The sequence below is a fragment of the Aquarana catesbeiana genome, linkage group LG03, assembly GCF_042186555.1.
Source record: "Aquarana catesbeiana isolate 2022-GZ linkage group LG03, ASM4218655v1, whole genome shotgun sequence".
NCBI lineage: Eukaryota > Metazoa > Chordata > Amphibia > Anura > Ranidae > Aquarana > Aquarana catesbeiana.
Genome location: NC_133326.1, coordinates 666,775,837 through 666,799,171, shown reverse-complemented (window position 1 = coordinate 666,799,171; position 23,335 = coordinate 666,775,837). Strand labels below are relative to the sequence as shown.

Sequence of the window (23,335 nt, the reverse complement as noted above, 5' to 3'; positions counted from 1 at the left end):
CTATCTCCCCCTTTCATGCACGTTTGGCGGTGGCCTGAAAATTTACCATTTGGGGCGTGAAGATACATATGTTTTGGACATTTCCATTTATCAAACACTTTTTTTGTTTTCTCACTCAGTGGACTTTTCTTTATTGCTTTTGAGTTTCTAATAAGTTGTTCACTGTATTTTATGTGTATGATATACATTGGTTTAATCACCTGATATCATTGCATTTTATATGTATGGTATAGATTGGTCTAATCACCTGATATCATTGCATTTTATATGTATGGTATACATGGTTTCAATCACTTGATATCATTATTTCAATACTGCACATGTATTCTGTTAGTTTGATATTTTCACTATTCAATTTTGATATATTTAGATGTTTATCAGGTTATCTATGCACTTTAGATCAACTACTTAAATTTAATTTCAATTTGTCGTTAGCGGTGCACTATTATTTTTTCACATACACATAATATGGTCCAAATATGTTCCGATGACGGAAAAACATAAGTGTACATTAGGCAATTCCCCAGCATAGCGGATGCAAGATTGGGTGCGTTAGGTTGCACAAAGTGAGAAATCTGTTTTCATTTTCCGCAAAATTCTTTTAGGCTTCTTACACAAGGATGTAACTATGTACCTACAGTATGTTTTATATGCTGGATCTTGCTGGCAGAGTTTGGCAAGAAGACCCTTCGTAAAACGAAGACATTCCGTAATGTGTGACAGCAGTAGTTTCCTGTACTAGCTGTCCCTTTTTAAAAACGGTGTGGGCCACGTCATTCCTGCACACCGCTCGAATGAATGAACTACAAGTACCAACATCCTTTGCGGCTGTTGGATTGTAGTTCTCAATGAACTACCATGCCGCTGTTGAGCGTTGTGATAATTACATAGTAGGTGAAGTTAAAAAAAGACACAAGTCCATCAAGTCCAACCTATGTGTGTGATTATATGTCAGTATTACATTGTATATCCCTGTTGTGGTAATTCAGGTACTTATCTAAGTTTTTTGAAACTATTGATGCTCCCTGCTGAGACCACCGTCTGTGGAAGGGAATTCCACATCCTTGCCGCTCTTACAGTAAAGAACCCTCTACGTAGTTTAAGGTTAAACCTCGTGTTTCTTCTAATGTTAATGAGTGGTCACAAGTCTTGTTAAACTCCCTTCCGCAAAAACATTTTATCCCTATTGTGGGGTCACCAGTACAGTATTTGTAAATTGAAATCATATCCCCTCTCAAGTGTCTCTTCTCCAGAGAGAATAAGTTCAGTGCTCGCAACCTTTCCTCATAACTAATATCCTCCAGACCCTTTATTAGCTTTGTTGCCCTTCTTTGTACTCGCTCCATTTCCAGTACATCCTTCCTGAGGACTGGTGCCCAGAACTGGACAGCATACTCTAGGTGCGGCCGGACCAGAGTCTTGTAGAGTGGGAGAATTATCGTTTTATCTCTGGAGTTGATCCCCTTTTAATGCCAATATTCTGTTAGCAGCAGCTTGGCATTGCATGCCAATTCATTGATTCTTCCTGCCAGCGTGAAACTGCCTGCCCGTACGATGTACGGACAGACAGCTTACACCAGGGGTCTTCAAACTATGGCCCTCCCAGTTGTTCAGGAACTACAATTCCCATCATGCCTAGTCATGTCTGTGAATGTCAGAGTTTTTCAATGCCTCATGGGACGTGTATTTCCGCAAGAGCTGTAGGGCCGTAGTTTGAAGATCCCTGGCTTACACTGACAGTCTGCTGGTGTCCTGTATTGTACCAGCAATCTGATTCTACAAAAAAAAAAAAAAAGGAAATGCACATTTTTTTAATTGCAAAAAAAAAAGTGCATTCATTTATTTATATTTTTTGAAGCGGAACTTCAGTAATTTTCTCAACTTTCCATCTATTAAATCGTCTGCTCTCATTTTAACTTTGGATAGTAAAACATTTTTTTTTCTGCCAGTAAATACCTTCTATAACTCACTTCCTGTTTCTTGTCTGGTAAAAAGCCTAGGCTTACCACATCATGCACAGCTCTCTCTCTCTCTCGTGAGAGTTTGCCAGGAAGGGAGGGGGTTTGAGTCTTAAAGGGGCCAATGAGAGCTGCAGGGCTAGAGCTGTGTGTCTGTGTAAATCCAGGACGTGAACGGGCAGCAGCTTCAGCTGCCCACAGTTAAAATGGCTGCAGCCAGATCTCAGTGGAGGGAGATTTCTTGCAGCATATTTGGCCAGTACAGTATATAGAAAATAATATGCAAAGTGGTTGGAGGGAAGCTTCAGGATGGCAAAGATGTTTTTATTACAAATTATGTGAGCAGTAGGGCTGGAGAAAAAAATCAATTTAAATCTTGAATCGAGTTGAGTGGTCAAATCGATTCAAAATTTAAGCAAATCGATTTTTTTTTTTTTTTTTTGTTTTCACCGCACCGGTCCTGAGGAGCTACGGACAGGAGTTTGTAGGCGAGGCCTCGCCTACAAACTCCTGTCCGCAGCTCCTCAGGATCGGCGCGGTGTCCAAAAAAAAAAATTTGAATCGTGAAAAATAAAAATCGCAGATTTTTTTTTTTTTTAGAAAATTGCCCAGCCCTAGTGAGCAGACTGCAGTTCCTCTTTTAAATGTGAACTTCTCTTAAAAGGCTTTTGGGTGCCGTTCTCTGCATGTTCACTTTGCAAATTCTGAGCAAATTTGCTCCTAGGAAAGTCTGCTCAACTGTGTACTGGTAATCTATCTATCTATCTATCTATCTATCTATCTATCTATCTATCTATCTATCTATCTATCTATCTATCTATCTATCTATCTATCTATCTATCTATCGTAGAACCAAATGTTTTGTACATTTCACATTTTGGGTAAGCAAATGACACAGGAAGTCGTGAAGCTCAAACCGTGCGTGTTGGTTTCACTCTTCAGACCATGTAACGTGACAGATTTGTCACTCACAAGAGCGGCTGACCACAATTTTTTTAAAAAATGATCAGTAAAAACATTTTTTTGCATATATGGATTTCAGCCCTGTGTGTACCAGTTTGGATGGAGATCTGCTTTAGTTGCAAAGGTAGAAAGGGTCTTGGAAGCAGAATATAGAGTGGGTTATGTTGGAAGGCCTGAGTTACATCTGTTCTAAAATTGGGTGTAAAATGATTGAGTCTGACCCTGTGTGGGGTATGTATCTGCTGTGACCTATCAGTTTAATAACCCCAGTCCATTAGGCCCCTTTCACACTGGGGCGGGGGCAGCGTCGGCGGAAAAATGCCGCTATTGTTAGTGGTGATTTACCCTCTAGCGGCCGAGAAAGGGTTAAGAACCACCGCAAAGCGCCACTGCAGAGGTATTGCCGCGGTGTCCCATTGATTTCAATGGGCAGGAGCGGTATACACACCGCTCCTTCACCGCTCCAAAGATGCTGCTTGCAGGACTTTTCTTCCAGTCCTGCTAGCGCATCGCTCCAACGTGAAAGCCCTCGGAGCTTTCACATTGGAGACAAAGCAGCAGCACTTTCAGGTCGGTTTGCAGGCGCTATTTTTAGCGCAATAGCGCCTGCAAACCGCCCCAGTGTGAAAGGGGCCTACGGATGACTAAAGACGCTCTTCCACAGAACTTTGTGAGGAAGACAGTTTCTTCTATAGATAGTCCCTTCCTCGGTTCTGACAGCCACCGTTGTCTCGCTCTGCGGATGTGTCACAAAGTAAAGAGCAGTTATATTGTTTGGCAATCTGTGGTTGGAAACTGCTTCGCTAGTAACATCCATACAGTCATTTGGTGCAAATAATGTCAGTTGACAGACCACAAAGAGACTTCTTTTCATGAAGTGCAAAATGCTTTTTACTACATTAACCTTTTCACTTATTAATTCATTCATTCATCCTTACATTCAGTCTTGCACAGTTGTACCGGCTCCTCTCCTGTACTGAAATTGCTTACTCTAAATTCACTGCACACTGTGAGCATCTTTCAGTGTATGTTAGATGTTGCAGCATGTCAGAGAGCCCACCTCATTTCCTGGCTTGAGGACGTCCAGCGTCATTTAGCTAGAGCAGGGGTCTTCAAACTACGGCCCTCCAGTTGTTCAGGAACTACCATTCCCATCATGCCTAGTCATGTCTGTGAATGTCAGAGTTTTACAATGCCTCATGGGACGTGTAGTTCCGCAACAGCTGGAGGGGCCGTAGTTTGAGGATCCCTGAGCTAGAGAGTCAGCAACAAGTCAATCAGGTCAACTGGTAGATTGTGTCCCCCTGCCATGCTGATTCTCCATCAGAAGTGCTTTCCTCCCTATATGCAGAGTGGTGCAAGAAAGCGGAGGCAAACATCGCTACCTGTTATGGTGAACTGGTCTGAGTGATTCTCCCCTCATGTTCATTCTAGACAATTATTATGTGGATAGAAATCCACACCTTCACATTTCATGACTTGAGGGTGCACACCATATAAATGCAGAATAGCAAAAATGGCCAGCACACCAAGATTGCTGAGCTCAAATCTTAGTTGCACTAACGTAGGGAATGCAGCAAAAAGTGTGAAACTGACAGAGTGTGTGGCGAGGAGAGCCAGTCAGTGGCATCTACATATGTAATCAGGGCACTGATCATCAGTGCCCTGTTTACAATTTAGTGCCAACAGTGTCACCAATCAGTGCCCATTAGCGGTGCCAGTCAGTGCCGCCTATCAGTGCTGCCCATCACTGCTGTCGATCAATGCCCATCAGTGTCACCCATCAGTGCCACCTATCAGTGCCCATAAGTGCGGCATATTAGTGCCTCCTCATCAGTGCCACCTAATCAGTACCCATCAGTGCCGCCTCATCAGCGCACACCAGTGAAGGAGAAAAAAAAAACCCCAGCAGTGATTAAAAAGCACCAAAATAAAGCTCTATTTGTGTGAAAATTATAAAAATGTAGTTTGGGTACAGTGTAGCATGACCGTGCAATCGTCATTCAAAGTGCGACAGCGCTGAAAAATGGCTTGGGCAGGAATGGGGTGTAAGTGCTAGACATGTGCGATTTGGTTGGTAACGAATAGACTTTCGTACGAATTTGTTAGTATTCGCACATTCAGATCAATCCAAATAGCTGAAAGAACCAAAATACGAAATTACGACTAAGGGAAAATACGAACTTATGAAACTCCGAAAAAGTAAAAGAAAGAAAATTACATCTATAACGAATGATTTACATTTCGTTTTTTCAATCCTTTTCACCAATGGCTTTCTTCTTGCCACTCTTCCATAAAGGCCAAATTTGTGGAGTGTACAACTAATAGTTGTCATGTGGACAGATTATCCCACCTGAGCTGTGGATCTCTGCAGCTCTTCCAGAGTTACCATGGGCCTCTTGGCTGCTTCTCTGATTGATGCTTTCCTTGTCCGGCCTATCAGTTTAGGTGGACGGCCATGTCTTGGTAGGTTTGCAGTTGTGCCATACTCTTTCCATTTTCGGATGATGGATTGAACAGTGCTTCATGAGATGTTCAAATCTTGGGATATTTCTAACCCTGCTTTAAACTTCTGCACAACTTTATCCCTGATCTGTCTGGTGTGTTCCTTGGCCATCATGATGCTGTTTATTCGCTAAGGTTCTTGAACAAACATCTGAAGGCTTCACAGAACAGCTGTATTTATACTGTAATTAAATTACACTAAGGTGGACTCTATTTGCTAATTAAGTGACTATTGAAGGCAATTGGTTCCACTAGATTCTAGTTAGGGGTATTGGAGTAAAGGGGGCTGAATACAAATGCACGCCACACTTTTCAGATTTTTATTTGTAAAAAAAAATGTCACTTCTACAAATGGATGATTTCAGATGGAGACTCAAACTTCACTTGGCAATCGGCTGTCTTGTGAAAGATAATGAGCTGAGGCCCATAGAGCGACCTCTGTAGAGTCTGGGGGCTTATGAACCTCCTTTAAACAATTGGTATATCCGTTTCTACAGTATCCAGGCTTTAATCCAAATTGTTCAGCCCTTCTGGCTTCGGAGTGTTTTGTCATAGCGGTGGATGGTTTTGCAGGATATATATCATAGATTGTGTCATCAGCCTCCTCACCCTTATCCTCTGATTTCTGAGAACGTGCTGAATAGCATGGTACAAACCTTCACTGCTTCTTCTCACTTCTCACAGACCACTAGCTGATCAGCAGCTTTGTCTTGTCTTTACATCTCGTGCTGCCAAAAGGAGGAAGAAACGTGAGGCAGCAGCCGCAAGAATGGTTGCTAAAGTCATGGTAATCTACGTTTTCATGTTGTAGTTCCGTTTTTTGTGCAAGACTGCACAGTGTCTAGAATATTTCAGTTCTCCAGTACTAGTTTAAATGTCTTGGTTACGGATCTCCAGAGAACATCAGGGTCTTTCATATTTTGCGTCCCCTATCGCACCCATGCTCTGATAATATGGGATGCTTATAATGCACAGGGGCTATTGTCTGCTCTGGTCTCCCCCCCTTGCTCCTTTGGGAGGCTTCCCCTGGTTCATTCCTGGGGAACATCTCTCCTATTTTCGTACATGGGCAAGGGACGGAGAGGTGGGTTGTGGTAGATTCATACAAGAATGGTGTCTGGTATTCCCTGGATTGGCTCTGTGACCAATTTGGTCGCTTCCCAATAAATGACTGGCAATACAGACTTAATTTGAGAAGCTGTGTATGTCGGCTGCCCCTATTCCACACTCCAATCTCAGTCTTGTATGAAATGCTGCAATCGGCAGAGTCTAGGGGGTAAGCCAGTCTGTATACGGGAGTGGGTGAGAGACTTGCAGCCTACGTTTACAGAGACCCAGTTGGACCACCTGTATCGTCTTACCCATGCGAGTTCTGTGGACCCAAAGATAGAGGAAAATTGCTTCAAACTATTGACCCGTTGGTATAGAGAACCTGCAAACCTGCCTAGGATCTTTCCAACAATCTCTGATGCCTGCTGGAGAGGCTGTGGGCTGAAGGGCACTTGCCTGCATACTTGGTGGGGGTGCCCAAGGCTCCAGCCGTATTAGCAGGATATCAGGGCTCAGATCAGAGTGATCTTAGACATTGAGATGCCTGAATCTCCCTTGGAGTTCTTGCTCCATGTTCCGTCTATTCCTCTCAGTCATTACTGCAAATCGATTTTACCTCATCTCCTCATCTCCCGAATGCGGCCAGGCGCCTGATCCCTGTTCATTGGAAAACAGCCCATGTTCCAGGTCGAGCTGATTGGATCCGCTTGGTAAACAACATAATGGCTGTGTAGGAGTGGATGGCAACGTGTAAGGACCGATATGAAAAGTTTTATGGAATTTGGGCCACTTGGAAACATTCCACTTCTGGTATCTCACAGTCTCCACAGCCATTGGCCTTAGGGCTTAGGGCCCCATACACCTCTATAGTCAAGGAACTGATCTAGCTTAGTTTTGTTAAAGTTCGGGGCAGACCTGCCTGGTTCCATAGAATATTTATTTATTTTTTGGAATTTATCATTTACTTTCTCAGTTATAGCGCTGGCTGTTGTGTTTTTTGTTTTTTTGTTTCGTTTTTTTAAATTTATTATTTATTTACTTATTTGTTTCTTTATTATTTTTATGCTTGATCCCCTCTCATCCCCCCAACCCCCCACCCCTTTATCTACCCGGCTCATCCTGGTCCTCAAACAAGTTTTGCAACTGGGATCATAGCTATTGATTGGTATAATGCGGGTATATTATTGTATTTCAGTATGTATAATTTTACGATGGTTATGCCGATACGCTTTAATAACAATGTTCAAGCCTGCAACCTTTGCCAGTTTGGGCTCTCTGTTTTCTGTTCTTTGTAAGCTCAAGGTTTGTGAAAATCAAAATAAAGACTACATTAAAAAAAAAAAGTCTTGGTTACAATGTGCACTGAAGTGTAACCTGCTTAGTTTTTTTTCCTTGGTCCCCCCCCCCCAATCAATGACGTTTTTACACCTTTCTATTTTTATTACATACCTTATTTTAGACCCAGTGACCATGCCTCAGTGATTCTCTATAAAGAGCCCTCAGCACTGATGCAAGTAGTAGGCTGGCTCTTCAGATGCATCTATCAAAATGTCTTAATGGGTGGATGTCAGTCTGGAGAAGTTGGGTGTTCCTAGGCAGGCTACATTTGCATACAGACCACCCTAGGTAGCACTCACATGGAATGTTGAGCCTTCATGCATAAAAGAACAAAAATACAATGAAGGGGTGGGCCAGGGCCAGGCAGGAAAGGGCTAGATTATGTTGTGTGTCCTCCAGCCCGGGAATGATCCGGGCTATGTCTGATTTGCTGCAGATTCTAATGCACATTGTGAGAAGCTCTCAGTGTGCAGTTAAATAAGAGTACGCCATTTCACTACAGGAGGGGAGCCAGTACAACTGTGCAAGACTGAAGGGAAGGCCAGAATTTAGCTTTAGGACTTGTCTGACATGCCCTGTGAACTATCTTGTAGATCTAAAGCCTAACTGGGTATTAGGTTTGTTAACATTGTGGGGGAGATTTTAATAAAACTAGTGCACGCACAATCTAGTGCAGCTATGCATAGTAACCAATGAGCTTCCAGATCTGGGATACATGCAATCCCAGAATGCGCTGGGAATCCTTGCTCTGTACGGACTTCCTGAAATTGACAACAATTTGCCTGTTGGCAAAGCTACTCGTAATCTTCACCAGAGGTGCATGTACCAGGGTGACAACACAGGATCCCATTTATGAGACAGTTGTCAACCCAGAACAGGAAGTACCTGAACAAGAACCTTAGTGGCAGGTCTTATGCATATATCTTTCTACAGAAGAGAGACTTATAGGGAGGGGGGTTGGGATTCTTTTGTAGAACCCCTTAAAGTGGTTGTAAACCCTTTTTTTGTCTTACTTTTATCTATAGGTAAGCCTAGAAAAAGCCTTACCTATAGGTAGTGGAAATATCTCCTAAACGTGTGCTGTTTAGGAGATATTTCACTTGTAGTGCGCCAATGTCGTTATCGGCGCATGCGCTGTGAAGAAACAGACCACCGTGCCATCTCTTCCCCAGCGTGTGCTGTGACTGACAGCTCCTGTCCGCATGAGCCAGTCACAAAGCCGGAGTCCGCGGCCCCCGGAAGGAAGAGGGGCAAAGATGGACGCAGCCTGCACAGGGGACAGCGTGGGCTTCGTTTGCAGGTAAGTGTCATATAATCGCATACTAGCCCATTATGCTTTTAATTTACAGGCTTTGCAGGGAGCAAAAGAGGAAGTAAAACCCACCAGGGTTTACTTCCTCTTTAAAGAACCGGCTCCCTCATGCAGAAAAGCGTTAAGTGAAGCTGTTGATTTTTGATGCCCTTACCTTTGCTTCACCCTTCCCCGGTACAGGAACTGCAAGGACCGGTCTTGTGCGGGGAGGATTGGGTAACTTACCTCTGTTCTCCAATCCCCTAGACCAGTGGTTCTCACCTCCTGTCCTCAGGACCCACTAACAGGCCAGATTTTAAGTATTACCTTGCGGAGATGCAGACTAAAATACTGCAATTGCTGAGCAGCAAATGATATCTGTGATGTATTTCAGTTATCTTGCAAACCTGACCTGTTGGTGGATCCTGAGGACAGGAGCTGAGAACCACTGATGTAGACAAAAATGAGCCGTTAACCTATGCAGTTCGGGCACAGCCCCGCTGCAAGGGAAAACATTTTATTTTCCCCGGAGTTGGGCTTTAGGCCTTTTTTTCCCACCGTGCAGCATATCTATAACAAAATGGTATTTATATTTTTTATACTATGGGAAAATGGCACCAATTTGTTCCCCGTTATTTTTATTGTCCCACAAGTTTGCAGGTGGTACAACAGGGAACCGGTTACATATTTGTTGCGATATCAGCAGCTTTTGGTTTTGAGATCACACCCTGAGGTTAGTTATGACGGATTTGTCAATGAGTATCAACCTGTCTATTATAATATAAAAACCACATCCTCCTGGCCTCCGCATCCCCTTCCTCCTCCATCGCTGCATCTGTTTGCAAAGATTGGCAAGATTTATTTATTTTTTTTCATTGTGCTACACTTTGTCTTCTTCTGCTGTTAAATGAAATCTGAAGAGTTGTAAAGCCAAAAAAATAAGCAGGTTGTGAAAGAAAAATCTTTTAAGAAAATAAAACGGTGTCTGTGGCATCCCTCTGTAGAAAATGATTGAAATGAGAATTATGGCCAAAGCTTTTTTGGCTGTACTTCTCCTATGGATCCCAGTAGTGCAGTTCGCTCTGCACTCCTTTGACCCGTTTTCAGCCGACAGCGGGCTGAAGCTTGCTGTTGGCTGACGTCAAAGAGCCGGTCCAGTTTTTGGGCGGCACAGTGGTGCAGTGGGTAGCACTCTCACCTAGCAGTAAGAAAGGTCGCTGGTTCGAATCCCGACCACGACACTACCTGCCTGGAGTTTGCATGTTCTCCCTGTGTCTGCGTGGGTTTCCTCCGGGTACTCCGGTTTCCTCCCACACTCCAAAGACATGCTGGTAGGTTAATTGGATCCTGTCTAAATTGGCCCTAGTATAGGTATGAATGTGAGTTAGGGACCTTAGATTGTAAGCTCCTTGAGGGTATAGGGACTGATGTGAATGTATAATATATATATATGTAAAGTGCTGCGTAAATTGACGGCGCTATATAAGTACCTGAAATAAATAAATAAAATAAATAACCCAAACTTAGGTGCGTTAAATTTTTGTGGCAAAATACATTTGGAAAGGCTTTATAAAGTATCAACAATGAAACTATCAGTCCCTCCCCTCACGCCAGGGTACTAGGTGTAATCCTAGACTCTGACTTGTCATTTCAGCCTCAAATCCAATCGTTGTCAAAAGTTTGTAGAATTCACCTCCATAACATCTCTAAAATTCGCCCCTTTTTAACAAATGAAACCACCAAGCTCCTCATTCACTCCCTCATCTCTCACCTTGACTATTGCAACTCCCTTCTCATTGGCCTGCCTCTCCATAGGCTATCCCCTCTTCAGTCTATTATGAATGCTGCTGCCAAACTTATACACCTTACCAACCGCTCGGTGTCTGCCAACCCTCTCCTCCAATCCCTACACTGGCTCCCAATCCCCCAGCAAATTAAATTCAAAATACTAACCACAACATACAAAGCCATTCACAACTCTGACCTGAGCTACATCACCAATCTTGTCTCCAACTATCACCCAAATCGTCTCAAGACCTCCTACTCTCAAGCTCCCTCGTCTCCTCCTCTCATGCTCGTCTCCAGGATTTCTCCATAGCCTCTCCCATGCTCCTGGAACTCGCTACCTCCACCTGTCCAGATATCTCCTACTCTTGCTACCTTCAGGCGATCCCTGAAAACTCATCTCTTCAGGAAAGCCTATCACGCCTCCAACTAATTTTCTACCACTTCCATCAGCTCATTCCCCACAGTTACAACCTTTTGTACCACCTGCCCCACCCTTTTAGATTGTAAGCTCTTCTGAGCAGGTCCTTCCTAATCCTCTTATATTTTATTGTATTATAACAGTGTTTCCTTTTTATATTGTAAATCGCTGTGTAAACTGTTGGTGCTATATAAATCCTGTATAATAAAAATATTCAAGTAATAAAATCAAATACGAAAGCTGAGTCCCAGGTAAATGGATAAATACACATAAAAGAGGCCCTAACACCAGGAATGGTGGTACTGCACAGGGCAGCCTTGCCAAGAATAGTCCCACCATAAGGTCTCCTATCAAGCCAGTTCATACAACCCCATTTTTTGGGTTTGCTCGAGTACAGCATGATGCGACCCAATCTATCACCTCGCAACATGCTGCAAATAGAACTCAATGAAAGGTCAGCTCTGGAACTCAACTTGAAAGCTCTGTGACCTTTCAATAAAGTTTGTTAAAAAAAAAAACTGTGCAATGTGCTGGGGTCAGCGCATTGGCACCACTGTCACTCTATAGCAGGGGTAGGCAACCTCTGCACTGCAGCTGTGGTGAAACTACAAATCCCACCATTCCTCTTCCTCTAGGAGTCATGCCTGTGATTGTCAGGGTCTTGCAATATCTCATGGGACTTGTAGTTTCAAAACAGCTGGAGGGCCAAGGTTGCCTACCCCTTGGCCCTGAGCTTACTAGCGGCTGCTTTCTAGAGCAGATTTTGGTATGAATTGCTTCATCTTGTCACGTTGACAAGATATATACGTTATTCTGATCTTTCACATGTCTATCAGAAAAATCCTATAGCTTATCCTTTAAAGCTGAACCCTGGGAAAACAAAAGTCTTACTGTGCAGTGGGGCTGCTCCTGCCCTGCGAGAGTTAACTTTCCCATTTTTATGTCTAGGAAGACTGGGTAAAGCAGTTTTCCATACCTGATCCTTCGTTCTGCAGGCTCCTCTGTGCTTCTAGACCTGTCCCCGCAGCCTCTTTCCAGTGTTCTGAGGTCCTCTGGTGTCCTGAAGACCAATGCATTGGATACGAGGACACAGAGGGACAGCCCACTGCCTCGGCATAGGGGAGTGCTCTTTGCCGGGAGAGCAGAGGATTGTGTAAGTAAAACACTTTTCCCGTCCCCTAGACCTGGTGGTTCTCAACCGCTGGGCTGTGGCCCACTTCTGAGGCCTGGTCCCCCCTCATCTGGGCTTCTAGCTAGTTGCAGATGCCTGAACCTTTCGGTGCCTCCCAGCTTCCACGGAAATCCCACAGGTATGGGACATACAGTGCATCCGGAAAGTATTCACAGCGCTTAATTTTTTCCACATTTTGTTATGTTACAGCCTTATTCCAAAACTGATTAAATTCATTATTTTCCTCAAAATTCTACTAACGATACCCCATAATGACAATGTGAAAGTTGTTTGTTTGAAATCTTTGCAAATTTATTAAAAATAAAAATGAAAAAAATCCCATGTTCATAAGTATTCATAGCCTTTGCTCAATACTTTGGTGAAGCACCAATTACAGCCTCAAGTCTTTTTGAGTATGATGCTACAAGCTTGGCACACCTATTCTTGGGCAGTCTCTCCCATTCTTCTTTGTAAGGACCTCTCAAGCTCCATCAGGTTGGATGGGGAGCGTGGGTGCACAGCCATTTTCAGATTTTCAGAGATGTTCAAGCAAGTTCAAGTCTGGGCTCTGGGCCACTCAAGGACATTGACAGAGTTGTCCTGTAGCCACTCCTTTGTTATCTTGGCTGTGTGCTTAGGGTCATTGTCCTGTTAGGAGATGAACCTTCGCCCCAGTCTGAGGTACAGAGCGCTCTGGAGCAGGTTTTCATCAAGGATGTCTCTGTACATTGCTGCATTCATCTTTCCCTCGATTCTGACTAGTCTCCCAGTTCCTGCCATTGAAACATCCCCATAGCATGATGTTGCCACCAGGCTTCACTGTAGGGATGGTATTGGCCAGGTGATGAGTGGTGCCTGGTTTCTTCCAGACATGATGCTTGCCATTCAGACCAAAGAGTTCAATCTTTGTTTCATCAGACCAGAGAATTTTGTTTCTCATGGTCTGAGAGTCCTTCAGGTGCCTTTTGGCAAACTCCAGGTGGGCTGTCATGTGCCTTTTACTGAGGTGTGGCTTCCGTCTGGCTACTCTACCATACAGGCCTGATTGGTGGAGTGTTGCAGAGATGAATGTTCTTCTGGAAGGTTCTCCTCTCTACACAGAGAAACGCTGAATCTCTGACAGAGTGACTATCGGGTTCTTGGTCACCTCCTTGACTAAGTCCCTTCTCCCCGATCGCTCAGTTTGGCCAGGTAGCCTGCTCTAGGAAGAGTCCTGGTGGTTCCAAGCTTCTTCCATTTACGGATGATGGAGGCCACTGTACTCATTGGGGCCTTCAATGCTGCAGACATTTTTCTGTGTCTCGATACAATCCTGTCTACAGACCATTCCTTGGATTTCATGGCTTGGTTTGTGCTCTGACATGCACTGTTAACTGTGGGACCTTATATGGACAGCTATGTGCCTTTCCAAATCGTGTCCAATCAACTGAATTTACCACAGATGGACTCCAATCAAGTTGTAGAAACATCTCAAAGATGATCAGTGGAAACAGGATGCGCCTGAGCTCAATTTTGAGTGTCATGGCAAAGGCTGTGAATACATTTTATACATGCGATTTGTTGTTATTTTTTTAAAATAATTGTGCACAGATTTTAAACAAACTTCTTTCACGTTGTCATTATGGGGTATTGTTTTTAGAACTTTGAGGGAAATAATGAATTGAATCCATGTTGGAATAAGGCAGCAACATAAATGTGGAAAAAGTGAAGCGCTGTGAATACTTTCCGGGTGCACTGTAAATACTTACATTGGACCAATGTAATCATGTAAAAATTGCCATACTGCACCTTTTTAAACAGTATGAATAAAAGGTGACCATTTGTAAGTGCCCATGTATGGTTTATCCCACTCCTGTAATTGTCTGTTTGTTGGACAGCTTGGCCTGGATTATAATGTTGAGAAAAATATAAATACAATTTAAAAAGGATGTTTGATCAGAGAGGGTCTAAAAATTGACTTTGGATTATGAATGGCCTCCCGTGATGTGGTCACTGACCCCGGCTGTCCTGGTGTCTGCTCTGCGCATGGGGTAATGGGGTGGGGAATATTTGTTGTTCTGCAGCAATATTATGCAAGAATTGCTCAAACAGTGTCAGTGGTGGTGTTTGTTTTATGGTTTATGGCGTGTTCTGTCTCTGCTTCACGAATAACTTGCTGCGTTCATAATCGGACAAATAGACGTTAAACACAGAACTTGCTCAATGCATACTGTATGGCTGCATACTCCAACAAACTGCTTGTTAAAGGGGAGCTTTGATCTTTTTCTCTTTCTCTTTTTCTTTTTTCCTACGTGAGAGAGAAAGAGAGACTGGATTATACATCTTATCAGTATATTCACACCAGAGTCAGTCCAGTGCGTTTTTTTTTTTTTCTTGCATGGACAGTAGATTATGTGGGTTCCAGTGGCCTAGTTCACACCAGGGTGGTCAGTTCAAGTGTAGAAAATGCTGCATTCTTTCTGCATAGAATGCAGCAAAATGCATCAAAAATGTATTACCGCAAAAAAAAACAAAAAAAAAAAAAACAGGAGACGGAAAAAAGAAAGAAAAATTTGCATTTAAAACATATGAAACACACACCAGAGCTCATGAACAACGTGCATGCAGAAAGGCACCCAGACTGCATTTCTGTGGTGTAATGATCAGCAGTCATGGGCCACGTATTCCTAGTCAGGGAGCTGAGTGTAATTTTGAGACCTGAGTGGAGAGAATGGACACGCCTTCCTTTTTACACTGTCTCATGGGGAAACATGCACAGCTGAGGCTGTCAGTCACTTGCTGTGTATTTGAAGGTGGGTGGGGTGTCTTCTGGATTGCCTGATGTCGGCATAAACTGAAAAGTGACTCCTGCTGATATCAGAGGAAGGCAAAAACAGACCCAATTCACGCTAGGTAATTTGGACTGAGGAAAACACACACTATAAAGACGTGTTCATTTTTCATTTCAGAGGTTTACAACCACTTTTCAGTGGGGGACGCCCCCCGCACTGTACTGTGATGCCCCGTACACACGATCGGACTTTCCGAAACAAATGTTGGATGTGAGCTTGTTGGCGGAAAGTCTGACCGTGTGTATGCTGCATAGAACATTTGTTGTCGGACTTTCCGCCAACAAATGTTGGCTAGCAGGTTCTCAAATTTTCCACCAACAAAATTTTTTTTTTGTCAGACTCAAAGTCCGTCGCTCAAAAGTCCACGCATGCTCGGAATCCGTGCACACCAAGCAAATTATTAGCAGAAGGAGCCCAAAGGGTGGCGCATGACTATTGAACTTCCTTTTTATCGGCTCGCTGTACGTCTTGTATGTCACTTTTTTCGTAATTGTTGGCCAACATTTGTGTGACCGTGTGTATGCAAGACAAGTTGGAGCCAACATCCTTCGAACAAAATTCCATGGTTTTGTTGTCGGGAAAGTTCGATCGTGTGTACTGGGGGCATAAGGGTTAAATTGTTGTCTAGGGTAGAGATATAAGCTGTAATACTTATAACCTTGTTCCAGATTTTTACAATGTCTGGATCTCCGCTTTATTACTACAGCTTAGAAAGATATGTTGGCCAATTGTGTACTTCCAACCTCGTGGAAACAGTTTGGCCAAGTCAAACATCCGGAGCAGAGGAACTTCTCCCATGATGGTCTCTATTTACCGTCTTCCTACTTTTCAGGATGGTCAGTTCATCGGTCTGCTGCTCCTTTCCAGTCTCAGGCTAGGGAAAGCTGGGTGACCAAGCTGTGTTATTTATCAGTAGCAGAGGAAAGTCAGGTCACCAACTCGTCTGCTCAACCCACACATTACTCTCCTGGCATGTTTCATGTAAAGATAACATGGATTAGGATATAGAATATTTTGCTCTGAAAACTGGTGGATCGCTTAACATAGAAATGTGACCAGAATAGTACATCCCTTTTACCTATCTAATCAGGAGACTTTTTTTGTCATTGCAGAAACTCTGTGCGTCTGGTTATCAGGAAGGTACAGTTCGCCCCAGAGAAGTCCGGACCCCAGCCGGTAGCCGAGACCACCAGACACTTTTTGATGTCAGACCGATCATTACATCTAGAGGCCTCGCTAGACAAAGAGGTACAGTACTGACATTTGTTCTACAGGTCAGAGCCACACAAAGCATATTATATATCTCTTTTGTTTGATTGTTGGAAAGATAAATAACATACTGGATTTCTGCATCTATGAAGGCCTCTAATGGTGAGGTGTCCCCATCACAAGTCCCATCTCAACTACCATGGCCATTGTATAGCTAAATGTTGTTGGTACAGTTTTTCACCCGTGAATTGTCTTAAAATCTAAAACAGATAACAGGGGAACTCAGCTGTGGAAGAGTAAAACATTTAGGGCCTGTTTATGCTGCCTGCACACCAAACCCGAGCTGTTTAGTGTGCAGGCAGCTGTCCATTTCGGCTGCAGTGAGCTGGCGTTGGCAACTTTATTTGACATGCACGTAGTGGCACTTAATTCATGTCACCTCACAGCAGTGTCGTGCGTGTGGTATGCTGCAATATAATACAGCATGTCTGCATTTTGTCAAAGGAAAAGTAAGCCGCACATCATGAAGACAACCCATGTGCATTAAGTGATACGATTGGCATCCTCAGCCTGGACTCCAGCTAGGCCACGCTTCCAGTACATTTACCCCCGCCCCTTGGAGCTTACCCTTCTGCTCCACGGAAGGTTTCTGTCCTCCCTGAGCTCGCCTTACGACACCTGCGTTACCGTTTTGACAGGTGTACCGCACCAGTCAAACGCCCAACCTGCCACTTAAGCTCCAAGGGGCGGAGCAAAATGTGTTGGGGGCATGGCCTGTCTGGAGCACAAGCTGAGGCTGCCATTCAGCTCGCTTCATGCACATGGGTCTGCTTCATGATGTGCAGCTCATGGATCTTTTCCTTTGACATTGCTGCAGCTTGGCACTAGGATGAGCTCCCCTGTCCCTGCCTGTGCTCACAGCGGTCTAGTTGGACTTTACCTCTCTACCTGAATGGCGCCTAAATTTGTCTTATGTCTGCATTTTATCACAGCTCGCTGCACTGCACCACTAGGCTGCATTGCAGTGTGAACAGGGTACACAGAAAACAGTTTTTCTATGTGCCCTAGTGGAATCCAGCTTCGTCCTACTGTGTGTGCGAACTGGTGTAACAAGAAATTCTGCGCTACCTAAGCACAATGGCAGCTAACACAGCAAATTGGATAAATGCAAATAGTACATTCTAGTACTAGATACAAATAGTGTAGCGCTTATATAAAAAAACGTGAATAGACACACAAGTCAGACACAAGGGTACTAAACCCCAGTGATCATGAATGAAAAATGAAAAACAAAAAATATATAAAAAAAACTTTGACTAGTGATGACTAAAAAAAGAGAAGTTCCAGTGAAGAGTGACTCAAACTAGTCCAAAAACTTAGGAAAACACAATTATGAGCAGGGTATATATTTGAAGTGAAGTGTACCACCACCAAACACTGGGAGGCTTACCGGAGCGTTTGGACCGACGAGAGCATATGCTCAGTGGGTCAAGCGGGCTGGTGTTGTATAAACAACTGTGAAGGCTGGACGCCAGAAACCTGGGGTGACTCCCAACAGGAACTTCCCTAAGGACTCCACTGCTGCCATTTGTTTTTCGAAAAACCGCTGTTTTAACCCGCTAAATGTAAGTTTTCATACTTCATTAAATTTTATTGTGTATCCAAATGGAATTACGCTATGTTGCCATTTCTGTTCTCCTTATTTTAATTCATCCACTGTATCCACGTACATCTGGTTACCACTTCCTACAAGACCTATCCACACCACACAGCCATTTCACCATCTTGAGGAGAGCCGTGTGTTCCTGTCGGAGTCATCCCAGGTTCCTGGCGTCCAGCCTTCACAGTTGTTTATACAACACCAGCCCGCTTGACCCACAGAGCATATGCTCTCGTAGGTCCAAACGCTCCAGTAAGCCTCCCAGTGTTTGGTGGTGGTACACTTCACTTCAAATATATACCCTGCTCACCGTTGTGTTTTCCTAAAAAGTTTTTGGATTCTCTTTCATGCAAATCTTACCTAGTTTGAGTCACTCTTCACTGGAACTTCTCTTTTTTTTTTTAGTCATCACTAGTCAAAGTTTTTTATATACCGTATTTATCGGCGTATAACACGCACATTCATTTTAAGAGGGAAGTTTCAGGAAAAAAACCTACATTTTAAATAAGGAACTTTGAAGCAAAATAAGGGTCAGTGCCCATCTGCAGCCTCATCATTTCCATCAATGCAGCCTGATCAATGCCCATCTGCTGCCTCACAAGTCCCAGCAATGCAGTCTCACCGTTGCCTTCAATGCAGCAGCCTCACCGTTGCCTTCAATGCAGCAGCCTCACCGTTGCCTTCAATGCAGCAGCCTCACCGTTGCCTTCAATGCAGCAGCCTCACCGTTGCCTTCAATGCAGCAGCCTCACCGTTGCCTTCAATGCAGCAGCCTCACCGTTGCCTTCAATGCAGCAGCCTCACCGTTGCCATAAGTGTACCCTGATCAATGCCCATCTACAGCCTAGAGGGGACAGGGAGGGGGGGCGGGACGAGCTCCGACAGATTACATACAGTGAGAATCTCCTATGATAGACTGAACAGTGGTCCAATGGTGGCCATGAGACGGGACTTCCTATTACAGAGGCCACCGAGTTATCAGGAGATTCTCACTGTATGAAATCTGATGGTGCTCGTCCCGCCCCCCTCCCTGTCCCCTCCGAGGCAGCTAAAATTGAAGTATCGGCATATAACACGCACACGTTATTTGCACCGATTTTCAGGGTGAAAAAGTGCGTGTTATACGCCAATAAATACAGTATTTTTTGTTTTTCATTCATGATCCCTGGAGTTTAGTACCCTCGTGTCTGACTTGTGTGTGTGAACTGGCACTTATGTTTCTGTGGAGGTACAAGATTGCCACTGGTTATCCTTGGATACTCCAAATAATATTAGATGCTAGTGATCGCTTAAACGTATTTATTTAAACTTTATACAAGGCTTCCTCTAATTGGCAGAGGTGGACCTTATCCATTATCTGTGTCCTCATTGGAGAGATTTCCCATTTTGTCCTGACAAATTAGAGGAAATCTTCCCAATCGGGACACAGACAGCAGCAGATGACTATCCAAAACCAAATACAGAGGCTGGAGTTGGGCTGCAAAGGCATGTGTAGACCTTTTTTAGACTTTAAAAAAAAAAAAATTCCTTGCATCCCTTCCAAACTCTATGTTCAGTTGTGGAAATTGTGGGCCCTGGGCACACTGCACCCCCATCCCTAAAAAAAAAAAAATATTTATTAAGGTACACAGGGTGCCATGTCCTCCTGCTGCCTTTCTACCTTTACACTTGCCAGCAATTCTTCTTGATTTTCAGAATGAGAGCCCCGGATTGGCTGTGTGAATACAGTAGCTTTAGAAGTTGCTACTGTCAAAGTCTGATACAGTGTTTCTGAACATTGTTCACATAGGAGATAAAGAGATACAAAGTAGCATTGTTTATCAACATTTTCAGATGCAGAATAGATACAAAGTAACATTGTTACTTTTGTATCTACGTTTTATTTATTCGTCTGCAGATCAAAGGGATGAGTTTCAATATGTGGGTGATGCCAATTAAAGAAACCTGGCAAATGAAAAAAAAAAAAAAAACCCTCATTTACCATAATTTACTTTCTCCTTCCCCATCTTTGCTTAAAGAGGAACTGCAGTCTGCTCACATAATTTGAAATAAAAACATCTTTGCCATTCCGAAGCTTCCCTCCAACCACGTTGCATATTATTTTCTATGTACTGTGATTCTGTGCTTGCCAAATATGCTGCAGAAATCTCCCTCCACTGAGTCTGGCTGTATCCATTTTAACTGTGGGCAGCTGAAGCAGCTGCCTGTTCACTTCCTGGATTTACACAGACACACAGAGGCACACCTCCAGCTCTGCAGTCCTGTAACTCTCATTGGCCCTCTTATGACTCCCCCCCCCCCCCCCCCCCCCCCTCCCTTCTTGGCAAACTCTCACAAGAGTGAGTGAGAGAGAGAGCTGTACATGATGTCATAAGCCTAGGCTAATAACCAGACAAAGAGGAAGTGGGCTGTAGAAGGTATTTACTGGCAGAAAAAAAATGTTTTACTATCCAAAGTTAAAACAACGACAAGGCAGAAGATTTAATAGATGAAAAGCTGAAAAAATGACTGAAGGTCCGCTTTTAACTAAACTTTTTTTTTTTTTTTCATTTTTGATTGCTAAACTTTTTTAGTATCGCTTTTTTTTTTTTTTTTTTTTTTTTTTTTTTTTTTTTAAAGCACACGATTGAGGGAAAGCCTTTATTTCATTTGTAAAATAACTTTGCAATGTTTTGTACCAGAATCATAATTTGAATATCTTTTAAATAGGATTTTTTTTTTAAATCAAGCAGTTTTTAACTACAATAATATTTTTTTTTTTAAACCAACACTGATCAAAATAAAACAAAGCCTTGCTTGACATAAAAAGAAATAAGTGTGTGTGTGTATGTATGTATGTATATAATATATTATAAATTGTGTGTGTGTATGTATATATATATATATATATATATATATATATATATATATATATATATATATACATACACACACACACACACACACACATAGATTATATATATATATATATATATAATCTATCTATGTGTGTGTGTGTGCATTTATTATTTTTTCCCACAGGAGCCAGCAAAGCATTTGCATCCCCACGATCAGCGGATTGCCAGTGCAATGTCAGGCTTCTGCACACCCTCCTTCAGCTTTCTGCCTGTACCTCTGTATGGGTGTTCAATCAGCACGCTCTTAGTCCATCGACCCTTCCTCCAGTTTTCTGATTACTGCACTTGTGCCAGATGAGACTTGTAGTTTTATTCATTCACAGGCCCCTGTGAATGAATGACACGGTTGTGGTGAGCACTACGGGGGAGAAGAACTCGCACATACCGTTGTGGGATGGGAGGTGGGGGGGGGGGGGATGTGTTGTGGGGGCAGAAGGGGTGCATAAGAACATGTCACATGTTATACCTTTTAAACACGGGTGTAACATGTTCCAATGGATGAACCTTAACCTAGGGAATACCCTCTTCTAAATAGAAACAGAACTTGCTATCATTTTCCTCTCCTCCACTTTCCTTTTTTTTTTTTTTTCTGACTTTATTTTGATGGACCCATTTAGGGCTGCAAGCTGCGGTGAACAGTTATTTGTTTTTATCGTCAAGTCACACTGGGGTTGATTTACTAAAACTGGAGAGTGCAAAATCTGGTGCAGCTCTGCATCGAATCCAATTCGCTTCCAGGTTTTTTTTGTTTTTTTTTCTCAAAGCTTTATTGAACAAGCTGAAGTTAAAAGCTGATTGGCTAACATGCACAGTTGCACCCTCCAGTTTTAGTAAATCAAGCCCAATTTGTAACAACAATCTCAGCATATCTTGCTTTGTCTCCTTTCAGCTGTATTACCATGGGGAACCCATCAATGTAAATGTCCACGTGACCAATAACTCCAGCAAAACCGTCAAGAAGGTGAAAGTGTCTGGTATGAGATGTATACGTTTTTACTTTTGTCCCAGTAATTCGTGTTCAAATTGTTCCTCAGCAGTTATTGATTCACGTTGATTATTAATTTCATGATTGCTCTAATGCAAATCTGCCCATGTTATACATGTCTAATACAGGAGACACGACAACAACCAAAAGCAATGCTTGTAATCAAGAGCAGATTGTGGTTGGCGTAATGCAAAAAGCTGGCCATACACTGATTGATTGAAATTCTGCTTATTTAGCGGGGACCAACCAAACTTCAATCAGTGTGTGGCCTCCCCAACTTGACAAAGGTCGATTATATAATCAACCTTTGTTGAAGGGACATGTCAGGAAAATGTTACGACAATCGGTGGCTGCAGCCACTGATCAGTGTATTCTGACAGCAACAGGTGCCACTGTCAGAATTCAATGTCCCGGGGGGGGGGGGGGTGGGTTGGAAGAATCTGGTTGAGAAAAAAAGACTAAAAAATCTGTATGGCCAGCCTAAGGTCCGGGTCCACACTGGTGTGCTGCATTTTGGCCACAGCACAGATGTATGTTCGGTTTGTGTGCATTTTACATGCATTTTTAGTCATGGTCCCATTGACTTCTATTAGGTTGTGCGTTTTATGCCACATTTGGAAAGCGCACCAAAAGTCCCGAATTCTGCATCTTTAGTGCGCTTTCAGAAAATGTACAAAAAAAAAACCTTGCGATCCAATAGAAGTCATGGGACCCAGGCTAAAAAAACATGTGTAAAGTGCACATAAACCGCGCATATACCCGTGCTACGGCCAAAACACAGTGCACCAGTGTGAACCTGGCCTAAGAGAATTAGATTTCCTGGTACAGTATACAGCTGACCAACAGAGGCCTGAGAATCATTAACAAATCTGTATGTGAACAACAAATGAGAATGTCAAATAACGTGTAATTATTAGAAAGGACACTGTATTTTCCAATTTCATGCCATGGTATAGTGACCGGCTTTAGCTTCATCCACCTTAAAGTGTACCTAAAAGACCAGAACAAAAACGCATACTGCCCCTTTTAAGTCTTGGATGTCCTGGTATTTGCCAGGAAGGGGTTTGTTTATATCTACGCTATATTAAAATGTCAAAATGAAAAAGGAAGTGCTTGTGGTTTTCTGACTAATAAGTTCTTTGAGAGATTTCAAACATTCCAAAGATTGCCATAGTGGTTAGAATGCAACGTCCTGAAATATAAAAATGTGTGTGTAATCCGTCTTATTTCTGTTTTTTTTTTTTCTTCCTTCCCTGCAGTCCGGCAGTACG

General features: G+C 43.1%; 1 protein-coding gene across 1 annotated transcript in view; it reads left to right on the top strand.

The window, feature by feature from the left end:
• The window catches only part of LOC141133449 (beta-arrestin-2-like), a 105,256-nt gene that overhangs the window by 62,702 nt on the left and 19,219 nt on the right, over positions 1–23,335 (top strand). Inside the window, 2 exon segments of the mRNA XM_073622832.1 lie at positions 16,426–16,561; positions 21,969–22,053. Of these exon segments, the coding sequence (XP_073478933.1) occupies positions 16,426–16,561; positions 21,969–22,053 (221 nt within the window).